At 43.5% G+C, this 20,572-nt stretch overlaps 1 protein-coding gene across 1 annotated transcript; it reads left to right on the top strand.

Annotated features, from left to right (window-relative positions):
- Positions 1–2: 2 nt before the first annotated feature.
- On the top strand, positions 3–20,301 carry dnaaf9 (dynein axonemal assembly factor 9). Its single transcript, XM_069160775.1, has 37 exons — positions 3–368; positions 1,167–1,246; positions 1,400–1,525; positions 1,603–1,727; positions 1,872–1,968; positions 2,072–2,178; positions 2,290–2,367; positions 2,607–2,708; positions 3,295–3,350; positions 3,457–3,592; positions 3,999–4,080; positions 4,324–4,360; positions 4,470–4,554; positions 4,634–4,710; positions 4,824–4,868; positions 5,017–5,062; positions 5,149–5,260; positions 5,541–5,611; positions 5,731–5,778; positions 5,882–5,972; positions 6,078–6,181; positions 6,356–6,499; positions 6,617–6,702; positions 6,837–6,938; positions 7,503–7,620; positions 7,728–7,816; positions 7,915–8,040; positions 8,199–8,324; positions 10,266–10,303; positions 11,137–11,272; positions 11,570–11,656; positions 12,382–12,488; positions 12,784–12,858; positions 13,662–13,849; positions 13,982–14,047; positions 15,134–15,227; positions 15,367–20,301. The coding sequence occupies exons 1-37, from the start codon at positions 313–315 to the stop codon at positions 15,471–15,473; spliced, it is 3,450 nt and encodes a 1,149-aa protein (XP_069016876.1). The 5' UTR covers positions 3–312; the 3' UTR covers positions 15,474–20,301.
- Positions 20,302–20,572: the final 271 nt, after the last annotated feature.

Below are 20,572 nucleotides of genomic sequence, written 5' to 3'. Positions count from 1 at the left end.
AGTCTGTTGAATCAGGACACGTCCATCTACTCTAACGGATTAATATGGACGATACCAATTGATTATATAACGAATGAAACCCCCGGGCGTACTTAAAATCTGTGTTTTATATTGTGAAGATTGCCCCCGCGGTATTGATGAGACGCTCCAAACACCCCTATTTATCGAGTGGTTCACTCCGTTGCTACGCTATGTTCTGTGGACGTTCTCCAGGGTGATAGACGAGGACATGTAGACACTCGGCCTGAGGAGGAAAACGAAACATTCGAGACGCTGTTCGGTTTTTGTCTGCGCCGTGACAAAAAGAATACAATGGCCGGTATCAGAATAGTAAACGGGAAGTTATCTGGGATCAACCCAGCTGTCAGGTAATGTCGAGTTGTGTTTCCAGAAAACGCTTCACAGCAGCTGACGAGCTAACCGAGCTAACGTTAGCCGTTAAGTATCATTTTAACGGTCGTTCTCGTTAACGTTAATGCTAACTGCAATGCTAACATTAGCAAGGTGTCTCGTCAGCTACAGGTGACTTTCACGTATGAAACTAGTTGGTTGAGCTCCGTAATAATGTCGCTGCGCTGTAACATCCATTCCTTGATATTCCCTTCACGCCTGTCGAGGACTGTTGTCTCAATACCTACTGTACACGTACTTCTGTACACATATGGAGTCGTAGAAATGCACGGCAATCCCCCACAATATAAAATATACAACTGAAGATGACAAACGCTCGATATGAATAAAAAAAAAAAAATACAATGATGTAACTAAAGTGGTATATTGTGGTGGTATATTGTGTCTGGTCTCTCATTTGCTGAAATCAGAACTGTAAAATTGTATGTATTCATTTTAAAATCTAACTAGCTATCATGCTTTTATTATGTGCCATTGTTATTGTTTTTTTTAAATAGTCCATAAATTTAGATTAAAAAAAAAAATCTCAGGTCTAAGGTCCAACTTGGAAACATACTTACAGACCTTGTGTTGATATTTAGATTTTTTTTTTCCTTTCAGCTCAACATTCACTTGTAGTTTATTATTATTAGTAGTAGTAGTAGTAGTATTGTTATTGTTATTATTATTATTAATAATAATAATAATAACCAACAAAGCCCAGACAGTATTGTGACAGCATATTTTTTTAATTTGTTTATTGCTATGTTTTTCAGTTGCTGTCGGCTGCGTCAGGTTCAGGCTCTGCTCTGTGACGGTGGCACTTCCACTCCTGATGGCGTCCTGTGCTCCCTCGGTATGTACAGCTTCAAACTTCTTATTGTTTAACTTTTATCTAGTTGGTGAACTGCTCTGTCAGTTGTTAAGGCTATGAACAAATAGTGAAATGACTAATCTATATGACTATTCCAAAGCCACAAATATTAATGCCTTTTTTGTGGTGTTTCAGGGATTGACAGCAGATATAATGAAGGATGCACTGAGCTTGCAAAATACTTGTTCTACGGACTGTATGGACGATATCAGGTGAATCTGGAACATGTCCTTGAGGAATTTCCTGAAGAGATGCTGGATGGTGAGTATTGATTTCTGTATTTTTAATCAAATTTGCTGTTTCTATTTACTCTAACTCAACCCTTGTCCACTTGCCAGATGTGATCCTGCTGATCAAGGCGGAGTGTGTTCATCTGTACTGCAACCCACTGAACTACAGTTACCTGTTGCCCTATGTGTCACACTGGAGGAACCTGCATCTCTACTGCATGACAGCGACAGAGGTAAAAAAAACAACAACAAAAAAAAACCTCCTCCTCCCATACAGACTTGCTTAATAGACTTCCTGTATGCACAATGATAGTAGCACATTTATTTGAGATAAAGTCCTTGTCTTAATTGTCTGCCTCTAATTTTCCCACATACAGTATGAAGATGAAGAGGCAGCAGAGGAATTCAAAATTTCCAGTTTTGTGACGATGGTGCAGGATTGCTATCGTATAGGAGTACCTTACAGCTCCCAGGGTACATATCATTATATGTTAATCGCCACATTAAATATAAGCATGTTGCTGTATAATTACAGCAACAAAACAGGAAATTATACTCACCCTACTGTTCATTTTAGGACACGTCCAGAAGTTCGACATGTTTATGATGGAAAAGTGGCCCCTGATTCAAGCCTTTGCCCTGGAAGGCATCGGTGGAGGAAGCTTTTTTACCATGAAATACAAGGTACATTCAAACAAATAAAAACAGCAACAGCAACATAAAAAAAAATCATACTGTTTTTGTTGCCATCTGCTTGTTGCTTCATTGTGTTTTATATTTTTTCTGCATTTTCAGCTGATGGACATGAGTGAGAAGCTGTGGCAGGTTTACAACAGACTTGACCCCGTGTCCCTGGATAATCTCCTCACTGAGGTAACACCAGACCTTCTAAAATGTTCAGTAACCCATTGTATTTTTTTTATTTTTTTTATTAGCATGAGTTGATAAAAGGAAATTATAAGACTTTTGCTCTTTTTCCTTTATATAATGGTTTGATTTCAATCATCATCTGTTTTAGTCATTCATAAATAACCGGATCAAAGTCATATTAAGTATGTGAAGGTGTGAACATGACATGTACTCTAACCCAGGTGCTGTTTGTTGTATTTCAGGACTTAGTCAACTTTGAAAAGCAGTGGAGTGGCTTTTTCTCCAGCATGGACCTGGAGAGTCATCTGTCAATCCTGGAGCTGTCTGAAGCTCAGGCTGGAGAGGTACGTTTACTTCCGCATATTCCTACAAAAATCAAACGATTTCTGGGCGGTAATTTACTGCCTTTTAATGATATAGTTAGTAATTATTATGATCATGATGTTTGGAAAAATGTTATTTAAGCAAATTGTGAGTTGTGTTTTGTTGTCTGCAAATGCAAAATTTCACCAAAACAAGCACCATATTGTATGTTTTCCATCTTCACCTTTTTAGGTTAAAGCTCACCATATTCATGTCATTTGATTTGAAATCCAGCGATAAAAACACAGTGCAGCATAAGAGAAGTGTTGAGTACAAATTTGTATCAGGCTTTCTCCTCCCTCCCACACTCATTTAAGAGTAGTGAAGTGTGATAAACCAGCACTGAAGCAGCCTCTCTGGAGAATATTACTAGTTAATTTCCACTTCCTGCAAATTGAACATGGACATACACACAGAGCTGGAGTGGCTGAAAGAAGACCGAGCCATAGTCTGCTTACCCTTCAGGCAGTTTACAACAGATGTAAACAGTATTTACAGACAGCATTGTTCAATGGCAGGTCTTACAGAAGTACAGTGTACTTAAAGTGCTTTTTCTTTCATCCACAGGCCTTCCGTATTTACTACTCTCATGGACTGATCTCAAGCAACATTACAGATAAAAGGTATTTATTGTAATTAGTGCCTTCTAAATACTGGAATTCTGGGTTTTGCTGTTGCAGAATAAAAAAAACAACAACTATTGCTTAATCGAACATGTCTTCATTTCAGTAAAAGCCAGCAGCCCTTTGTGTTGTTTGGGAAACATTCCTCCTCAGAGGATCTGGACAGCTACTCGTTCAACTTTCCCTCAGAGAGTCATCAGGTCCGCAACACAGGGCCTCGAGGTTCTGCAGCCAGACACATGGTGAGAAGCAGCAGCTCAGTGAAGCAGAATACCTGCGTGTTAACACTGTGGTGGTGCAGAGAGCAAGTTTAAAATAGAAAACTGTGACACAGATAAGCCTGTAAACTACTGAGTATATACTCCCTGTTAATGGCTGGGCAGCTGCAATTTTTTCTATAGGTGTTGTTATTGTTCTATAAAACAAATGACTCGAATAAGAGAGAAAGACTGGCCGCAGCACCATCTAGTGAAGAAAGTTGGTACAACCATCAGTGACATGCAGGACAGGATTTTGATGAATCATCATGAACATCTTGTAGCAAGAAACACATTTTGCACCACTTCTGATTGTGTCATGTGTTTGGTGCGAACATGCCATGTCTGCATCTTTCAAACAAAATGTTTTTGTTTTTTTTCACCCCGTTAGATTCTTCAGTGTGTGTCTCCCAAAGGACCACTGGCCTGCTCCCGAACATATTTCTTTGGGACTACACACACCCCATATCTTGGTGAGGTTTAGTGCCTGACTTTGTTTATGTAATGATGATCAGTTGAACATTTGTACATTTATAAGGATTTTGTTATATTTTACATCGTTGTCCTCACGATCTCAGAGACAACCCTGCTAAGAAGCATCACTAACAAGTCCTCAGTCAGACACACTAGTGTGAAACGTGGCTTTGGGTGTAGTTACTCTACATGCAGGGTATATTTTGTATATTTTGTTTATATGCTCTGTATTTCTCCCACAGGAAATCAGAACACGCAGCAAAAGAAAACTGAGGTCTTGTAAGTATTTCATTTTGTAGCTTATTATATTTTTCCCTGGAAGCTTTTGGTTGTTAAATGTTTGAGAATGTCTAAGGGAAAAGTTATTATTATTTTTTATTTTTTTTAGACTTTTGTCACAGATTTATTCAGCTGCTGTTCAAGCAGTCCTCTCGGGAATCAAATGCTACTCCTGCACCACCAGCGCCACCAAGGTGAGAAAATACAAAGAGCACCAATTTTAACATTCATTTTACAGCATGTACAGTTGCTCATTCAGAAAAATGTTTGCAGGCTAAAGATGTGGCAGAGAACACCTTTCTGATGGCGTTGGACTCGATGAATTTAAGTCAGTACCGCAGTTCTCTCAGGTACAGATGGATTTACATTTTTCACCGTTGTCCACAGTATGAGACCTTCATCCAACCTTATACCAATTAAAGTTATATTTATTGTTTGAATTGGTTCCGTTTCCTCTCTACAGGTCCAAATGTGAATTCAGCATTCAAGCAGTGAATCAGCAAGGACTGTGAGTGTTAACAAGTCTTTACTGGACATTTGAATGGATTTTTATTTTCTGACAGAGCACGAAGGCATTTTTACTGTGTTGCTTTCGTAAAACCCTTTTTCTTGATATGAAATTTCAGATCTAAATTTGCCGTTTTGTTGGTTTTCAGGATAATTCCTCTGACTGATGAAGGCTGCCGTTATGTAGTCAAAACAGTAAGTTAAAGAAGCACATTATTATTTGCTTGATCAAAATATCTGAATGAAATGACTTGTTTACACAACGTTCTGCTTTCTTCAAGGCTTCCCTGACTGTCCACGACATCCCGGACCTGCAGAGGGACCGGGGCGACCTGGGATCGGTGGTCTTCTCTGAATCCTTCTTGGAGTCCAGCATCAACATCCAGCAGAGAGGTTGAACAATCTTTATTGATTAGATTAAGACTAATTAAGATTGATTACTGATTGAAACCACAAAGGGAATGTAATTTACACAACAAGCAGTAGGCTACAAATCTGCAGGTCACTGTTAGCAGAAAAAGCCAAAAGTCGTGTTGAAACAACAGAGGAATTGTCTAAAAATAGCTTTTTACCCGCAGGGAGAATCAGATTTGCTGTTCGTCTTCTGTGGTTGTCATTCTTTGGATTTGCTCTTTATGCTCCATGTCTAACACATCTGGTTCCTCTCCTGTAGATGGCGCTGTGTCCTCAGACAGCTGCTACACCATCCTGACTACAACTGTGCCTCGCTACGCCTGCTGGCTGGTAAGTGTGGTGCAGAAAAAAAAAAATTGCACATTAATTGATGCTTAAAAAATTAATTAAGAAATAAACCATTTTCTTTTTGTGGTGGAAAACTTTTTATTGTCATGTTGTTTTTTTAGATGGAATCTGATGTGAAGCAGTCTGAACAAGCCCAAGACCTCACAAAGGTGAGTTCAGAAGCTTCACATCCTGAAGGCATTGCTTTTTTTTCCCGGCCTATGTTTGATATGTGTGTTCATGCGGCCCAATGACCATATGTGTGTTCAACAGAAAGAGGACGGCACTTGTTTGGGGACAGTTCTGACTGGAGCAGATGCTGCATATGTGTTCTCCAGCGGCCAGCTCTCAACACCTGAAGAAGGTGACTCTCTCACACGTGTTCTGAAAGTTTTTGTCTTATTCTTGGTCCAGTGTTGTACAATTTTATGACAAAAAAAACAACCTCTGAATGTCATTTTGATTTTAGGGAAGATCATTTTCTTCTCTGAGGGACTCCTGTTTGTCCATTCTCAATACGGGAGCATCACTCTGTCCAAGGATCACATCAACAACATCCGGTTCTTTGATCCGGTATGAATAATACAAACACTATTTTTGTGTAGTATGTTTGAGAGATCTGGTCGCTCATTATTGGTTAAAAAGACAATTTTATTGGCTTCTATGTAAAATTGCGCTAAAATGGGTCTATATTTTTGAGACTTCCTGGTACCTTCTTGTATGACCCGTGTCTCCTCTTCTCACCAGGACTCCAGCGCTGTGGCTTCTCTCTTTGTGGAGTATGAAGCCAGCCTGCTGCCGCACCTCCCGTTCCCGCTGCACAGCTCTGATCAGTGTCTGGTGTTTGCTCTTCAGCCCAGGTCTAAAGCCCACAGGGCCTTCTACTCCAAGGTGAGACCTCGAGCTATTGACCTTTGGCACTGAGGGTGAAGATGCGATCTTCAGTTTACAGTTTTACTCTAAAGTTTATAATAATACTCATATAAACTTTTAATCTTTGTGCTGTAGGTTTTGCAAGTGTGGAAAAACTCTGAATCTGGTCTCACTCTGCAAATGTTGGACCAAGAGCACCTGACCTGGAACCAGAAAAACATGTAAGCAAACATCTTTTGTTTTACCAGTTTCAGCTATCATGTAGTATGTTTGAATATATTTTGCTCAGGTTAATAATTAGAGTATGAAGAAAAGAAAATATCATGATTTTTTTTTTTTTTTTTTTCTCATTCAGGCATGGCAGACTGCAGAAGCTGCACGACGGTCAGGAGCCACCGGTGGCCAAACGCAGAGGCAGTCTGAAGACTTCCTACTCCCAGCTGCCAGAGCAGGACATGTTAGTACACACAGAGTGCATAGCAGAGGGCTTCGGAGCTAGACTTAACAAGTAGTAAAACCTGATGCTGGGTAGTACTCAATCATGAGTATGTATTCCCAAAATAGAGTTTTGGATTTGATACACTGTTGATCATCTACTCCGAGAACGTCTTTTCAGCCGAGAGAAAGTATACAAGATAATGTAGCTTCAATATTTGGGCCAAAATCAGCAGTGCGAACATTTTTCTCTGTCAGTAGAACTAAAACACGTAAGACGTGAGACTTACAGATTTTAGATTTTTTTTTTTTTCCAAATCTCCCACCTGTTATAAATACACCTCCAATTCTTCAAGCATTTGCACCGAACATAAACATGCAAAACAGCGCTTATAAGAATTCATCTCTAGTAATTTAGTGCTTTTGCATAACTTGCTTCTGTAAAATGGCTCAAACACAATCAATAACAACTAAAAACATTGCTGAAAAAGCACTAATTTGATCTATATCTATATTTTCATCGATGTGTGCCAGTCAGTTGTGACTTCCTTTCTGTTTACTGAAGCTGTATTCTGGCCTTTATTAGGTTTCTTCAGCACTTTGCTCTGAGCAGCATCGGTCAGGAGCCCATTCTGTTTGACCACCTGGGGGTGCTGTTCCCCTCTGCAGAGCTCAGGAACCCAGCCCGAGGCCAGGGAGACAAGGTGAGTGTATAGACTCTTTAATGAATATTATCGACACAGTAAATACTTTTTCTGGTTGCTTTTTGCCATCCCAGTTTAATGACATGTACTTTTTAACGTGTGAAAAGGTCGTCATCACCGTCATCACTGGACTGCCGGGCAGCCATAACAAGAGACTTTGCAACTTCCTGGTCCACCTGAATAAGGAGCGTGGAAGGTGAGAGAATTCACCATGAATACATTATCATAATAAATACAGTATAAGACGTACAACGCAAATATATGACACAAATTCTTCAATCATCACCCCCGTAGGTGGGTGGTTTATGAGCCCGGCTCTGACAGCTTCTCAGCCTCTCACCTCCAGCAGTATTTGTCGAGCTTCCTGGAGAGCCAGAGAGGCACAAGAGGCAAACCCCGTCTGTTGGTGCTCTCACCTGGGTAAGAAAAACCAGCTGTCCATACACTTATTATTCAATCTGTGCCTGGTTAGTGCGTTGGGATATTTAATCTTAACAATAACAGACAGTAAAAAAGAAAATACTGATTTACTTTACTGTTTTCTGATGTTTACATTTTACGAACGCTCCTACTCCCAGGTACACTGATGTCTTGGATGTGGTCCAGGCCGTGCTCTTCCATCCCGACCCGGTGGTCCAGGCATGTTTCACCATTGGCGCCGTCACTGCCTGTGTGAACCCTCTCGCCTCCTGCATGGAGCACAGGTAGGATTCCTGGGTCCCAACTACTTTTAAAAGGAAAAACAAAACCAGCAGCTTCGAAACACGGCTCAAAAAAAGGTTATAACTGGCTTCACGAGAGAAGACAAAGACATTTTCAGACATCCAGGTTTAAAGTTAAAGTGGATTCACTGACCCAGATTCACATTAAAAAGAAATACTGAAGTAACTCCTGCTTGCACAGTTCTCTATCCACCTATCTGTGTGCGTGCTTCAAAAACACGTTGTTTCACCAGAAATAGCTTCCGTTTGTTTGTTATTTGCACAAGTAGCAGCCTGGCACCAATGTGAGCAAAAAGGTGAGCACCTAGCAACAAATGTCACCCGTGTATTTAGTCTTATTTTTTGCTTATTGTGCAAACTTAAAGAGGTTACATGAACTCAAACAAACCAGTGCCGAGGGCTTCACTCGGGTTATGTTGTCTAGCAACATACAGACACACCAGATGAATGCAGACGGCGCTGGATGGATGCTGATAAATTGTTGAAGCGCTGGAGGTTTCCAGGACAAGGTTACATGACACTTTTAGCTATTAAAATTGAAGGCTGTGTCCCTTTTTACAGAGCGGATCAGCCCTACATTTAATCTCACCGTCCTTTTGTTACGGGCTTTAGATGTAGCTTACAGAGCTTCTCACTGTCGTAGATTGACTGAGCTGCCCCGCACAATATGACATACCACTCCGGTTAATAGGCTGTTTTTAATGCACAGTCAAGCTAGGCTGGCTAGTGATACTCTCACACAGATGAATTCCGTCTCGATGGGTCCAGTTTTTGCAGCGTGCTTTGGAAACTGTCCGTCTTAACCAGAAATGTTATTGAAAAGCCAGTCGGTATTAAAAACAAATGCCCTGGTAAGCAGTTGCAACGTAATAATTTGGTTCTTCACGTGTGATATAACATCATAAAATAATAATATTAAAAACAAAGTCTAAAGACAATGATTGTCCTGCAAGCTAAGCAGTCAAACTCTGACAATCCTTCTTGCTTCATCAGTGGAAAAATGTGTAACAAGAGGTTTAGTTAGCAATGCGGTTTGCACTTTTCCATTTGAGGCATCGTCAACAAGCCCCCCTATTGCTGTCCGTTGCCATAGACTGTGCGGAGGTCCGCGGGCCCCTACCAGGGCGTTAATTGGGTGTGGTTAGCCCAGCTTAGGCCTGACCCGCCTGTCACCCCCTTCAGCGTAGTCCTTTAATCCCCCTCAGATCCACGTGACCAGCGCACCATCCTCAGTGAAGCTCATCAGTCAGTCATGATCTATTCTTTGTGATGGATGCAGACAGTTCATTACATCAGGACATGGAAGATGAATGCCTTTCCAATTGTTGATTCCCTCCAACCCCACACCACCACCACCACCAACCCGCAGGCTCTCTGAGAGCCTTCGGGCTAAGGGGGGGGGGGGGGGTCTGGGTCTGGGTCTGCGGTGGGTTTGAGGGAGACTTAGCTCATAATGGTTATGCAGAAAGTGGTGTGTAACTCTGATAGATTTGAAAACCCCAGGATGAATTATTATAATAGCTTATATGAATTAGATTACAGAGAGCTTTTGCATTGGTCAGTTGCCAGTCACAGTCATGATGTCATGCTATGAAAAATGCCTCATGATGGATAACCGGGCCCGCTAGCCAAGGGCCATAACACGGAATTAGCTTGTTTATTGCCGCACAAAACTTTGGCACGCACCCATCAGTCATAAATACAGTTCTGATTAGTGATGATGTGGAGGAACAAGACATGGGTTAAATAAAGACTGTCAACTGATTCAATTAAAACACAGCTCCTGTTAGTCTTTCTGCTGAGTGTACAACGCAGCAGTGACCATCTCAGTCGGACCATGTTTACATCTGACAGCCACGTCTCGCCCTGTACTCAACTATATTGTATATTTGACTGAACTGCTTCTCTTATCTGTGACTTTAGGTTTGCTTTTCCGAAGCTGTTGGAGCAGTGCAGCCAAGGTTAGTTCTGTCTGTCGCACAACAAACCACCAAATCCATCTTAAGCACTTACAGGATGAACTTCTTTCATTATATACTGAGCAGACACCACATTAATATTCAATTTGTTTCAGAAAACGAATCCTCTTGTTGAAAAATGTTCTTCTCACTGTTTATAGTTACATTTAGATCTTTTTATAAACCATTCACTGATTCCATTTGTTCATTTACTCTGAATCAGGGAATTTATTCATGTTTGTATGCAGCTTAATATGGAGACTTCATGTGTGACTACTTTCGTGACGAGTGAAATGTGTTGTGGTGCCGTTCAACCCTCCAACAGGGCCGTCCTTCTTTGACCGCTTGACAAATCACACAAATATGGAGGTCGTAGTGTTGTACAGAGAACGGGACGCGCACCTTGAAATACCCATTCATAGCACATTTAAGGTTTGGAGGTTGTGTTTTTCACACATACTCAAAGCATCGTTGAGGTTTAATGGAGGCTGCGATATAAAAACCTAAAGGGCCAAACCATGATCGGTTCAGAACCCCATTGTTTCAGCCATCTGCATGTTGACAAACTTTACACCTCATCTTGTATTCTGAAGTGACATATTTTCACATATTTTATTTGGGTTTCCTGCCATCAATTCAACTCCCAGGTAGAAGGCAGAAGCAGTGATGCCAGTAAATCAAGCCGAGTGTGAAAAATGGTATCTCGGCAGCAAGACCGACGTTTATTTTTATTTATTTTTTTGCATTTCTACGAAAGCGATCCATTTTTTTTTTCTCTCTCTCTCTCTCTCTCTCCCAGAATTCACACTTTCTTTTTGTGCCTCATTGTGTGTCAGGCATTGTGAGCGCAGTGGTGTTCACCGGGCTGACAGCAGAGGAGAAGCACCCTCTCATGCAGCATGTTCGGGAGCTGGTACGCTCTGCCAACCCCACCGCTGCTTTCATACTGGCAGAGAGAGGAGCTGTCACCAGGTAGGCGCCCGCAGAATCGAGATCAATGCTGCGAACAGTCACTTAAACGCTTTTATCTCGAAAATACTCAATCCAGGCTCCGGTTTTATTCCTCTTCCCGAGTCTGTGTTTAAATCCGTCGGGTCAGAAGCTCCGCTCAGTCGGCACAGGAATGTGTAATGAACATTTTCCCAATATATTCTATACTCACAGGATATTTCATTGGTATTATACAATTTCAAGTACTCAATTGATGTCACTTTTCATGTTGCTGTTTAAATGCTATTCTTTTTTGTGTTTTTTTTTGTCCTTCTTTAGAAATGAAGACGTGAATCAGATTTTGTCTGAAAGCAGCTTCAGCGAGTCACAGATGCTGCGAGCGCGTTATGTCCTCTACCCCGGATGGTAAGACCCCCCCCCCCCGTGTCCCCACCATGTCCTCCCGTGTCCTCCCCAAAATTCCAGAGTGTCTCCTGCTCCGGCGTTCCTCGGCCCCACCTCCTCTGCACCTCCATGCAGTTTAATTGCAACTCAGCTGCGGTGGTGGTGGTGGTGGTGGTGGTGGAGGGGAGGGGGGGAGGGGGTTGGCCGCTGGCCGCTGATTGCTGTAAAGCCCCTCAGGGCATCTTGTGTTCTATCACCAGTTGCCTCCTGGCAGCGCAGTAACAAGCTGTTGGCAGTGCAGTTTCCATGTACACAGAGGGGGTCTCTTGTCCCTCTGGACCGGGTCCACTCAGCCTTCATGCCTCGATGGTCAGCCTAATATGAACCTCTGCTAAATCCTCCCCTCAGATGATACACGGGGTGTCCGGCCAGCGTGTGGCCCCTTCAATTTACTCATCTTCGAGCATTAGCGGGGTGTCGTGTCAGAGGTGCTTCTTAAACGTCTTTAAGCTCTCTCAGACCAGGAGGGTAAACTCCTTCGCCTGCTGATTTAAAGAGAATGAACGCTTTTGCAGATCTCTCACAGTTTTTCACCAGCGAATCACAAACACTTGGCCTCCTTCCCGCGAGCAGCTGGTAGAGTAAACAAGTTTGCAGCCAAAGATGAAATGTAGCCCAAACACTTGGCGTGCTCTCCACTTAACTTTCTCACCATTTGTGTAATGTGCACGTGTTCTGTGTTCTAGGTGCAAAGGGCGCTTCTTCTCCGGTTCTGGGACTCTGGTCCTCACCCAGCAGCGCCTGGCTTTCAACCGGCCCCTGGAGAGGCCTCTATTTGTCACCCGCTGTAAAGGTGAGATGGAAAAGAGCCCCCCCCTCGCTCCCCCACCCTCCTCCTCTTTTTTTTTTTGGACTCTTACACGTGACTGGAGCTCCAGATATGAGCTGGCAGGATTTGGTTATGGTTACATAAGCTGTCTTTTCCCTCCAAATATGGAGACAGCTGAGGTCTCAAAGTAATCATCAGCCGCCGCTGTTCAATAATCTTTATTCCCGAAGGATGCACTTACAATATCTAACTGCAAATCTTGCTTAACAGGACATTTTTCATTCATTTGTTTGACAATATTCGCATTGTTCTTCCGTAGCAATCAAGCCGTCCCTCAGGCCGAGCCCCTACCGAGGAAATGTGTACAACGTTTGGGGAAAAGTCCGGTTTTCCGGTAGGAGCTACATCTTTTTTTTTTTTTATTTCATTTAATTGCTACCTTTTGAAATTTTCCAATCAGATTTTGTTTCACCTCCAGAGACCTCGCTAATGATAAGCACGACTAAACAAATGTGACTTCTTTCCCTGGCGAATATTTCACCTGCATTTGCATTTCCCAGTTTTGGGAATGATTAGAGAAAAGGTTTCTCTCAAGGCAGGCGAGAAGCTCCCGACGGTAGGAACACTGCTCGGTTGTTGCTCTGGTGTCTGGTGTTTAGACTTCAGCTCATAGTCCACCCGGTTTGGTTTCTCTCCACGTAGTTTTCTCGCTCCTTCCTTTTTTAAACTTAATTTTTTTTTTTTTTTAATGTGAAGACGTGTGTGGAGTCGTTGCATGTGGAGAGAGTGCAGGTGACAGGTCGTTGGAGAGAGTTGGGAAGTTACGGTATGAAGTGAGTGTGACAGCTGTATGATCCTGAGACTAATACTCCCCTGGTGGGTATCTTAGTCCCCGTCTTCAGGGTACTGTATCATTTACATCACCTCACTTATTTTATTTTGCTTTTTGTATTTAGCTGTCGTATATTCAATACATACTTTCATTGAATTGGGACATATTCAACCTGATTTCTCTTGTTTTGTGACACACGTGAGTTCTGTGAGCCATTTTTTTGGGGGGGAACAGAAGGGCTGTATGGATGTTAAAGCATTAACACCCCACCGACCGTACGAAGCTGCTGCAGCAGGTGTCGCACGAGGTGTGAACTGCAATGCCAGGCTCCAATCTGAACTCCTTCATCTGTGGAAAACCTCCAGGCTCAGAGCAGCTGATGGAGGTGAGCTACAATGCGGCGAGCGGCAGCCTGAGCATTGTCTCCGACCAGAGCGCCGACCCTCCGACCCCGGGCCCCGAGGACACCGACGCTTCCTGTTTCCTGGTCTTTGATGGCGTCGGCCTCGCCGAGGACGGACTGAAGGACTGGCTGAGACTGTGTGCCAAGCAGGTAGACCGCTCAATAGCTGCACTGCGTCTGATGGTCATAGAGACCCGTGTGTACATGTGTTGGCATCAGTCCGGTATCAGGAAATAATGCGTTGTGTAACCAAGGCCGTGGTTTCTCTCTGATGTTTTCCAGAGGCACACAAAGAAAACCAAGAAGACTAAAAGTACCCTTTCAACACAGGAAATCAAGAGCATACACGTGAGTCTCCGTTGTCTAAGTAACACGCTCCAAACTGTGAGGAGCTGTTGTCACCTGCACAAGACAGCATGATAATTACACTATGTAATACATTATAATTATTTATGATGTGATATATAACAACATAAAAGGGTCCAAAACCACTAAAAACACTTGGAGAGCCGCAGGAGCACTTGGACGTTTGTGCAGCACATGTGGAAGAGCCTGATGTACATGCAAAGTGCTCCTGTCTCTGTTCAAGTAGTTTTGCTTGCCACGTCCGTCCCAGACTCGTGACAGGCGAGATCTCGGGGACGACACGATCTGGCACGCCTGGAGTTTGCGACGAACTTATGGATCTCCCGTGCCGCCGGGTTGAAGATGTGCGTGACGCATCCGTGTTTTCGGCTCTTGCAGCATCATCCGTATTTGAAGCACCGCCTGCTGTCCCGGCCGCAACGTTCTGTTGTATCGGGATCAGCTTGATTTTTCAAATTCCTTCAAAGTCTTCCTACGTGTATTCTGTCAGTCTGGACAGATCTGGTGTAAGCTGCAACTTGACAGGCTGGTGGAGGCACGCAACTGTAATCCAGGTTAAATATAACATAGTGTACATTTTTCTGGAGTGTTGTCTGTACAGGACAGCTTGCAGCTACTCTGAAGAGTTTTTGAAGCACGGCACCTGCCAGAGACAGAAGACGAGTAGCTGTTGTAAACATGGATGGAAATTAGGCAGGTTTTATAATATTCCCCCAAAAGATTGCTTTTCAAGCTTGTGAAAGCTTGTGACGCATCATATACATATATATATATATATATATATATATATATATATATATATTTTTATTTTTTATTTTTTTTTGGGGGGAAAAACATAACATTTACAAAAAACTCCAAAGGCTGCCTTTTATATTGGTTATGATGAAATATCACCGCAAGAGCAAAATGTTTCACGTTAAATACACTTCTGGTCGGACATTTGCAGGGTTCGTTTTGTGCTCCGATTTGTTTGTTTTCTATCATTTTTAGGAGCGTTTGTGCTGGCGTTGAAAACTATTAACTTACCTATAACCTTGACTGACCTTGCTATTAAATGTTTTTGTTTAGGTGAGCAGACACTTGGACCCTCTGCCACCGGGCTACTTCTACAACGGTTATCAATATGTGCACATCTTTGGGGAGAAGAGAAGCTTCCATCCCAGTATCCTTTTAAAACTAGTATCAGTATATGAGTATAGTCTTTGAGTATTTTGTAACCAGGAGTCGTGCAGATGCGTTTGTATCTGTGTGTGTGTGTCGGCCATCGTGGCGCTGTTCTCTTTACATCGCTGTCACTGCAGACATGGATGAGTTCATCAAGGAGTACATCGCCGAGGCCAACCAAGAGATCGAGCACTTCAACTGTCAGCTGGAGTTGCAGGCGCAGCGTGACCTGTTTGACCCGTGACGGAGTCCGCCTGTACGTCTGTCTGAGTCAACTCCATAAGGGAACCACCGCGGGGGGGGGGGGAGGGATTTGGGGGAGGGCACCGGGGTTACGTAGCGAAACACTCCACTGGAGCGGTCCGTGAGGTCACACCGCATGCATCCTCACGGGCCGCTGCTGCTGCTGGAAGTCCGTTCATCTACACACTGTCACTTTGTTTACCGATGCGGTTTCGTAGAAAAGGATAAGCGAGTTTTTTGTTTTGTTTTCTCGAGCCGTGTTGTCACCTATCAAGCCGGTGGTGTCACGACGCGGCCGCTCGCCTCGCTCCGCCGCTAACCGGGCCGTGAGCACTTTGGTGTTTATTCAAATCAAAACATGTACATGCGGAGATGAAGATATGCTCATCGCCGCAGACGAATCCGAAACATTACGCAACACGAGACTCCCGTCTTTTAACCCGATGTGATTACGCCACTAAGCCGGCGAGCGATGAGACTTTCGCAATCGAAGGGGGGAGGAATTTCCAGGCGCGCACTCCTACAGCGGAGAGCGTTTCTGTTTATCGCAGTTGGCAAATTAATGCCTCTATTTCTGGGCAGGCATGGAGAGCCGTGTGATTCTGGTGGGCTCCCTGGTGGTGTTTCTCATGAATTTGTCCTCCTCTGTTGTCACCCAATCCACGGCCCACCTGTTAGCTTGTCTGCGGGCCACGCTGCGGCCGAGGGAGCGCTCGGCCCTCGGGCTGTAAACAACGGGACAGTCTGTCGGCCGCGTTGCTGCCGATGAACGATGCCGTTTAATCACACGGCTACACGCCGTGCCCGCGCTTTATTTTAAGACTCCTGCAGTCAATCTAATGAGAGCGCAGTAATACGGACGTCAGCCCCTGCAGCAGAGCGCTGTCGTTGTGAAACGCATTAAAACACCGACGTCACGCGTCCGCCACCAACTCTCCCTTAAAGCACCGAATCCTGGTTTTTTTTTTATTTTAGTTTTTTTTATAATGCTGCTAGTTAACGGGGGAGGTGCAGGAAGTTAAGCTAAGGCGGGTGTGAATCACTCGGGGCACCATTTATTGTTGCATTTGGTTAAGTCTGATGATTTTATTATTATTATTTTATTTTTTTTAATCTTTTGTGTCATCCGGGTAGGAAAAAGGGCAAAATGAAATAATCTGGGAAAACACTGGTCCAGTCTAGTTTTGGGTAAACACGAGTAGAGCCGTTAGTAAAAAGGTAAAAGGCTTTGTATCAGTAGTCTGATGTTGCAGAGTCAGTCTTAGTGTTTAGATGAGTCGCTGTGCTGCTGTTTGCTCTGCGATTGTGTGTCACACTAATGTTCTATTCATGTCTTCTTCTTATCAGGGTTCCTACACACTTTTTTTTAATTTTTTTTTTTTTAAATCTGTCTAATTTCTTTCGAAAACCTGAGCTGTTATTTACGCAGCTCCGTATTTAAGGTGATGTAAAACCCTCTGAAATGAGTTGGTTTTGATATCTAATCAAAACAAGCCCTTCAAAGTAAAAGCTGGGATTTCAAAGTTGAACGTGTGTAGGAACCCTGCCGCAGCGTCTGGAGGTTTGATGGATTTCATTCGTTATGGGGTCAGCAGAGTCGCACACAGGCGAAACCGTGTCTGGGTCAGGTGGTCCGGGTCTGTCTGGACACGTAAAGGAGCATTTTAAAGGCACTCGTACCGCTGCTGCCACACAGGTACGACACGGTGCATTACATTTGACCACCGTACCAAATATTGCCTGCAGTCAGCACCGAGTACTCCGCCAATTTTGACCCTGACGGGTCTCATCGGAGGGGCGTTTCTGCTACGAGAGGGCGAACACGTGCTGACGTTAGGATCTTATCTGAGAAGATATATTTAGATCAGCACTGACCGCTAACATCGTGATGTGCGTCTGACAAGTGCTATCAACAGCCAGCGAAACTGACAGGATCCATAATTTTCCACCTGCCAGACAAACACGAAGCGATTACATTGCTGGAAAGTCATTTTCCCTGAACATGACGTCTCTATCTGCGCTGATTCTAACCGGCCTGAACACTGCTGGCCCCATTCGTCCCCTCAGCAGAGTCTCCTCTGATCTGAACAAGCCATACCACGCTAGGTGTGCCACTGTCTTTTATACCAATCGTACATAGTGTAGAATAGCACATAACATAGCAGTGAAGTATGCCTCTAACATGTGTTACCCTGGCATGTTTCAGATAGCCAGCAAGAGGAAGAGCTCACCTCATCTTACTCATTCCATTAACTCCTCTCTGACAGTCCTTACTCTATAAAAGAAGTGCAATTGTTCCTCGTGTTTTTTTTATATATTCCACTTGCAGTACCCTCGAAGAGCTCTTTAAGGACAAGGAAAACAAACGAGCTGCTAAATTCTCGGTCTCTCGCGGCTTGTGTTGTGAGGTCGGAGGGACTCCTGGCTTTAAATGCTTGTAGCTCACGTAACAAGTCGAGGTTCGGCGGTTACGACAACAACAAAAGTACAACCTCCGCTTACGAATGTAAGAAGACGGCGTTTATTTTCAAATGGAACAAGATCATAAATAACGTAAATCCTCTGGTAACAAAATGGTAACTTGTTTAAGCTGGATGCTCCGTTTAGTGTTTCAGAGATGTTCTCTCTAAGCCGCCTATCTGGAGCAACAGTTGGCATCGTTCTCTTGTTACGTAATACTGTAGAGTTTCCTTTTGATTGACAGCGAGATAGTTGCGAGGCAGACGTATGGGAGACCGAGGGTGCCACAAATTAAAACAAAAAAAAAACAAAAAAAAACGCCGCACTCCAAAGAGCAGGGGAAAAAACGAAACCCCCTAATTGGCCGAGCGATCCAAAAAGTAGTTCCTTAAAGAGCGGAGGGTTACGTAAGATGTACATAACCCACATATACACGACTGCTACTACAAGTACGTCCTCACTATTAAGCATGTTGTTGAGATGTCATGTGATATATGAGACTACGTATACTCTTGACAAAACTTGCCTTTCACCAAACTGGTACAGCAAAGAGAAGAAAAAGAAATCGCATTTATTTTACATGTCCGCGAAGAATTTGAATTACCTCAAAAGAACAAATAGTATTTTTGTAAGACTGTGAATTGAACACTCTCGATGCAAACAAAAAGGTTTCCTCGCACAAAACCGCAAAATCAGATGCAATTTTTTTTGTAGAAAAACAAAACCTTGAGAGTCTGATCAGCTGTGAGACGTCGGGTTTTTCTCTGATCCAGCAGTGCCTTGGCTACAAGCTAAGTAATGCAGAGATTAAAGCTGCGCTCCATCCCTCTCGCCCCGGGACACGGGTGGGGTGGGGGGGCTGAGGGGGAGGGGGAGGGGGTCGGGGAGGGGTGTTGTCAGGCAAAGATCTGTCCTTCAACAGTGTTGGTGAAAGGAATCCGTGGAGTCGTTCTTTAAAGCAATGTTGTCTTTTTTTTAATTATTATTATTATATATATATATATATACTAAAGCCAGAGGGTAAAGTAGGCGATGTCGCACGGAGGGAGGCCGCCGGCTGGCTCCGCGATAATTCAGGTATTCTTACAAACTAGCCAAAAAAAAAAAGACGGTGGAAAATGGGGCTGGGTACCACAGCAGAAACCACTTATTTTTAAAATCATCATTAACATCTAGAATAATAAGATGTTTTGTCTTTTATTTTGTGGGGTTTAATGCCCAGCCCCAGTTGGGATATAAAAACGTGACGTTTTTGTATCAAATCTACAAAAAAGGAGGATTGAGTTTGTGACTAAAGTCGGGGGGGTGAAGGGGGGAGAAGGGGGGGGGGCGCTCCCCACTCGTTGCGCGCGGGACCCCCACCCCTACACACAGAGCCCCCACCCCCCCCCCACCCCCCCACAAGCCCCTCCGTGTGCCCGCCACGCAGCTCTCTGGCAGACTGAGCACTCTTCATCCTCTACGTGGAGCCGAGCCATGTTGTAGCTGAAGTTATAGGACAAAAACAAAGTTTGGTGTCAATTCGGTTTTTTCTTTACGCGAAGGCGGGAAACGCCACGTTTCTCCGCGCACCGCAGCGTTGCGACGCAGCATTTTCCAGGGCCAGCGACGGTGGAACGTGCGCCCTTCCTGAAGAAGTGGATGTTTTTAATGGTATTTTTGTTCTCATTGGGGGGAAAAAGGCAGCTTGAAAATAGATTTTTTTTTTTTTTTTTTTTTTTTTTCTTTCAACCAAGTATTTCTCAGGCCTCGGGCGGCTGTTGATGCTAATTGTTTGGGTTGTTCTGTCCCATCAGGGTTCAAATGAAATCAGAGGCTGCTGACCTCACAGTCCAGACAGCTCAGGCGTACCCACTATTTCCGTACCCGAGATTACACATTTGCCCTGTCAAACTCTTTGAGTTTTATAGAAGATGGAGGTGAAATTGTGGTTAATACCTTCTTGTCTGTAGCTGCGCAGCGACCGGCAGCAGGAGGAAAAAAATAAATGTGTTAATCCACGTCAAGGAACAATTGTGATTCCAGTTGGCAGGCGTTTGATGGCAGAATTAGATATGTGTGAAAAAAAAAAGAAAAAAAAGCAAAGGGCTCATTTCTTCTTCCCGATCTGCAGGCCGTCCAAAGTAACATGAAAATATAACTTCTTTTGCTCTCCATTGTGACGAGAAACAAACAACAACAACAAAAAAAATTCAAAAGTGCCAAACTGACTTGCACATTTTTAAAGGGCGTTCACAGAAAAGTGAGCGAAACTGAAATGCATTTGCACAAAACTACTTTAACTTCTGTTTTTTTCCTGTAACTGATGCTTTTATAAACTAATTGTTGTATTTATTGCACCACGTAATACATTAAATATTTATATGGTTGATGAGAGTTGATTCTTTGTATTTCCTTCATGCAACATGTTCTCTTTTTTTTTTTTTTTAAATCCTCATTCCGTCGCTGTGGTAACTGTTTGGTCCTCGGATGTCTGCAGCGACACGTTCAGCCACTGCAGCATACTCCTGGATTTGTCACTTGGTGAGAGAACATGAATTCGCTCTGCATCTAAACCCCCACGTCTGCAGAGAGCTCTGTGTGTGACGGGGATCTACGGAGTGTGTGTGTGTGTGTGTGTGTGTGTTAATGCACTTTGTG

The sequence above is a fragment of the Embiotoca jacksoni genome, unplaced genomic scaffold (assembly GCF_022577435.1).
Source record: "Embiotoca jacksoni isolate LCO1_2020_lvr unplaced genomic scaffold, fEmbJac1.0.p SCAF_27, whole genome shotgun sequence".
Lineage (NCBI taxonomy): Eukaryota > Metazoa > Chordata > Actinopteri > Embiotocidae > Embiotoca > Embiotoca jacksoni.
Note: the sequence above shows the minus strand (reverse complement) of the source record. Positions and strands in the feature narration are given on the sequence as shown.

Coding starts and splice junctions, on each gene's coding strand:
- dnaaf9 (XM_069160775.1), top strand. CDS start 313: ATGGCCGGTATCAGAATAGTAAACGGGAAGTTATCTGGGATCAACCCA. Junction 6,500..6,616: donor ACAGGGCCTTCTACTCCAAG/GTGAGACCTCGA, acceptor TTTGTGCTGTAG/GTTTTGCAAGTGTGGAAAAA. Junction 10,304..11,136: donor GTTGGAGCAGTGCAGCCAAG/GTTAGTTCTGTC, acceptor ATTGTGTGTCAG/GCATTGTGAGCGCAGTGGTG.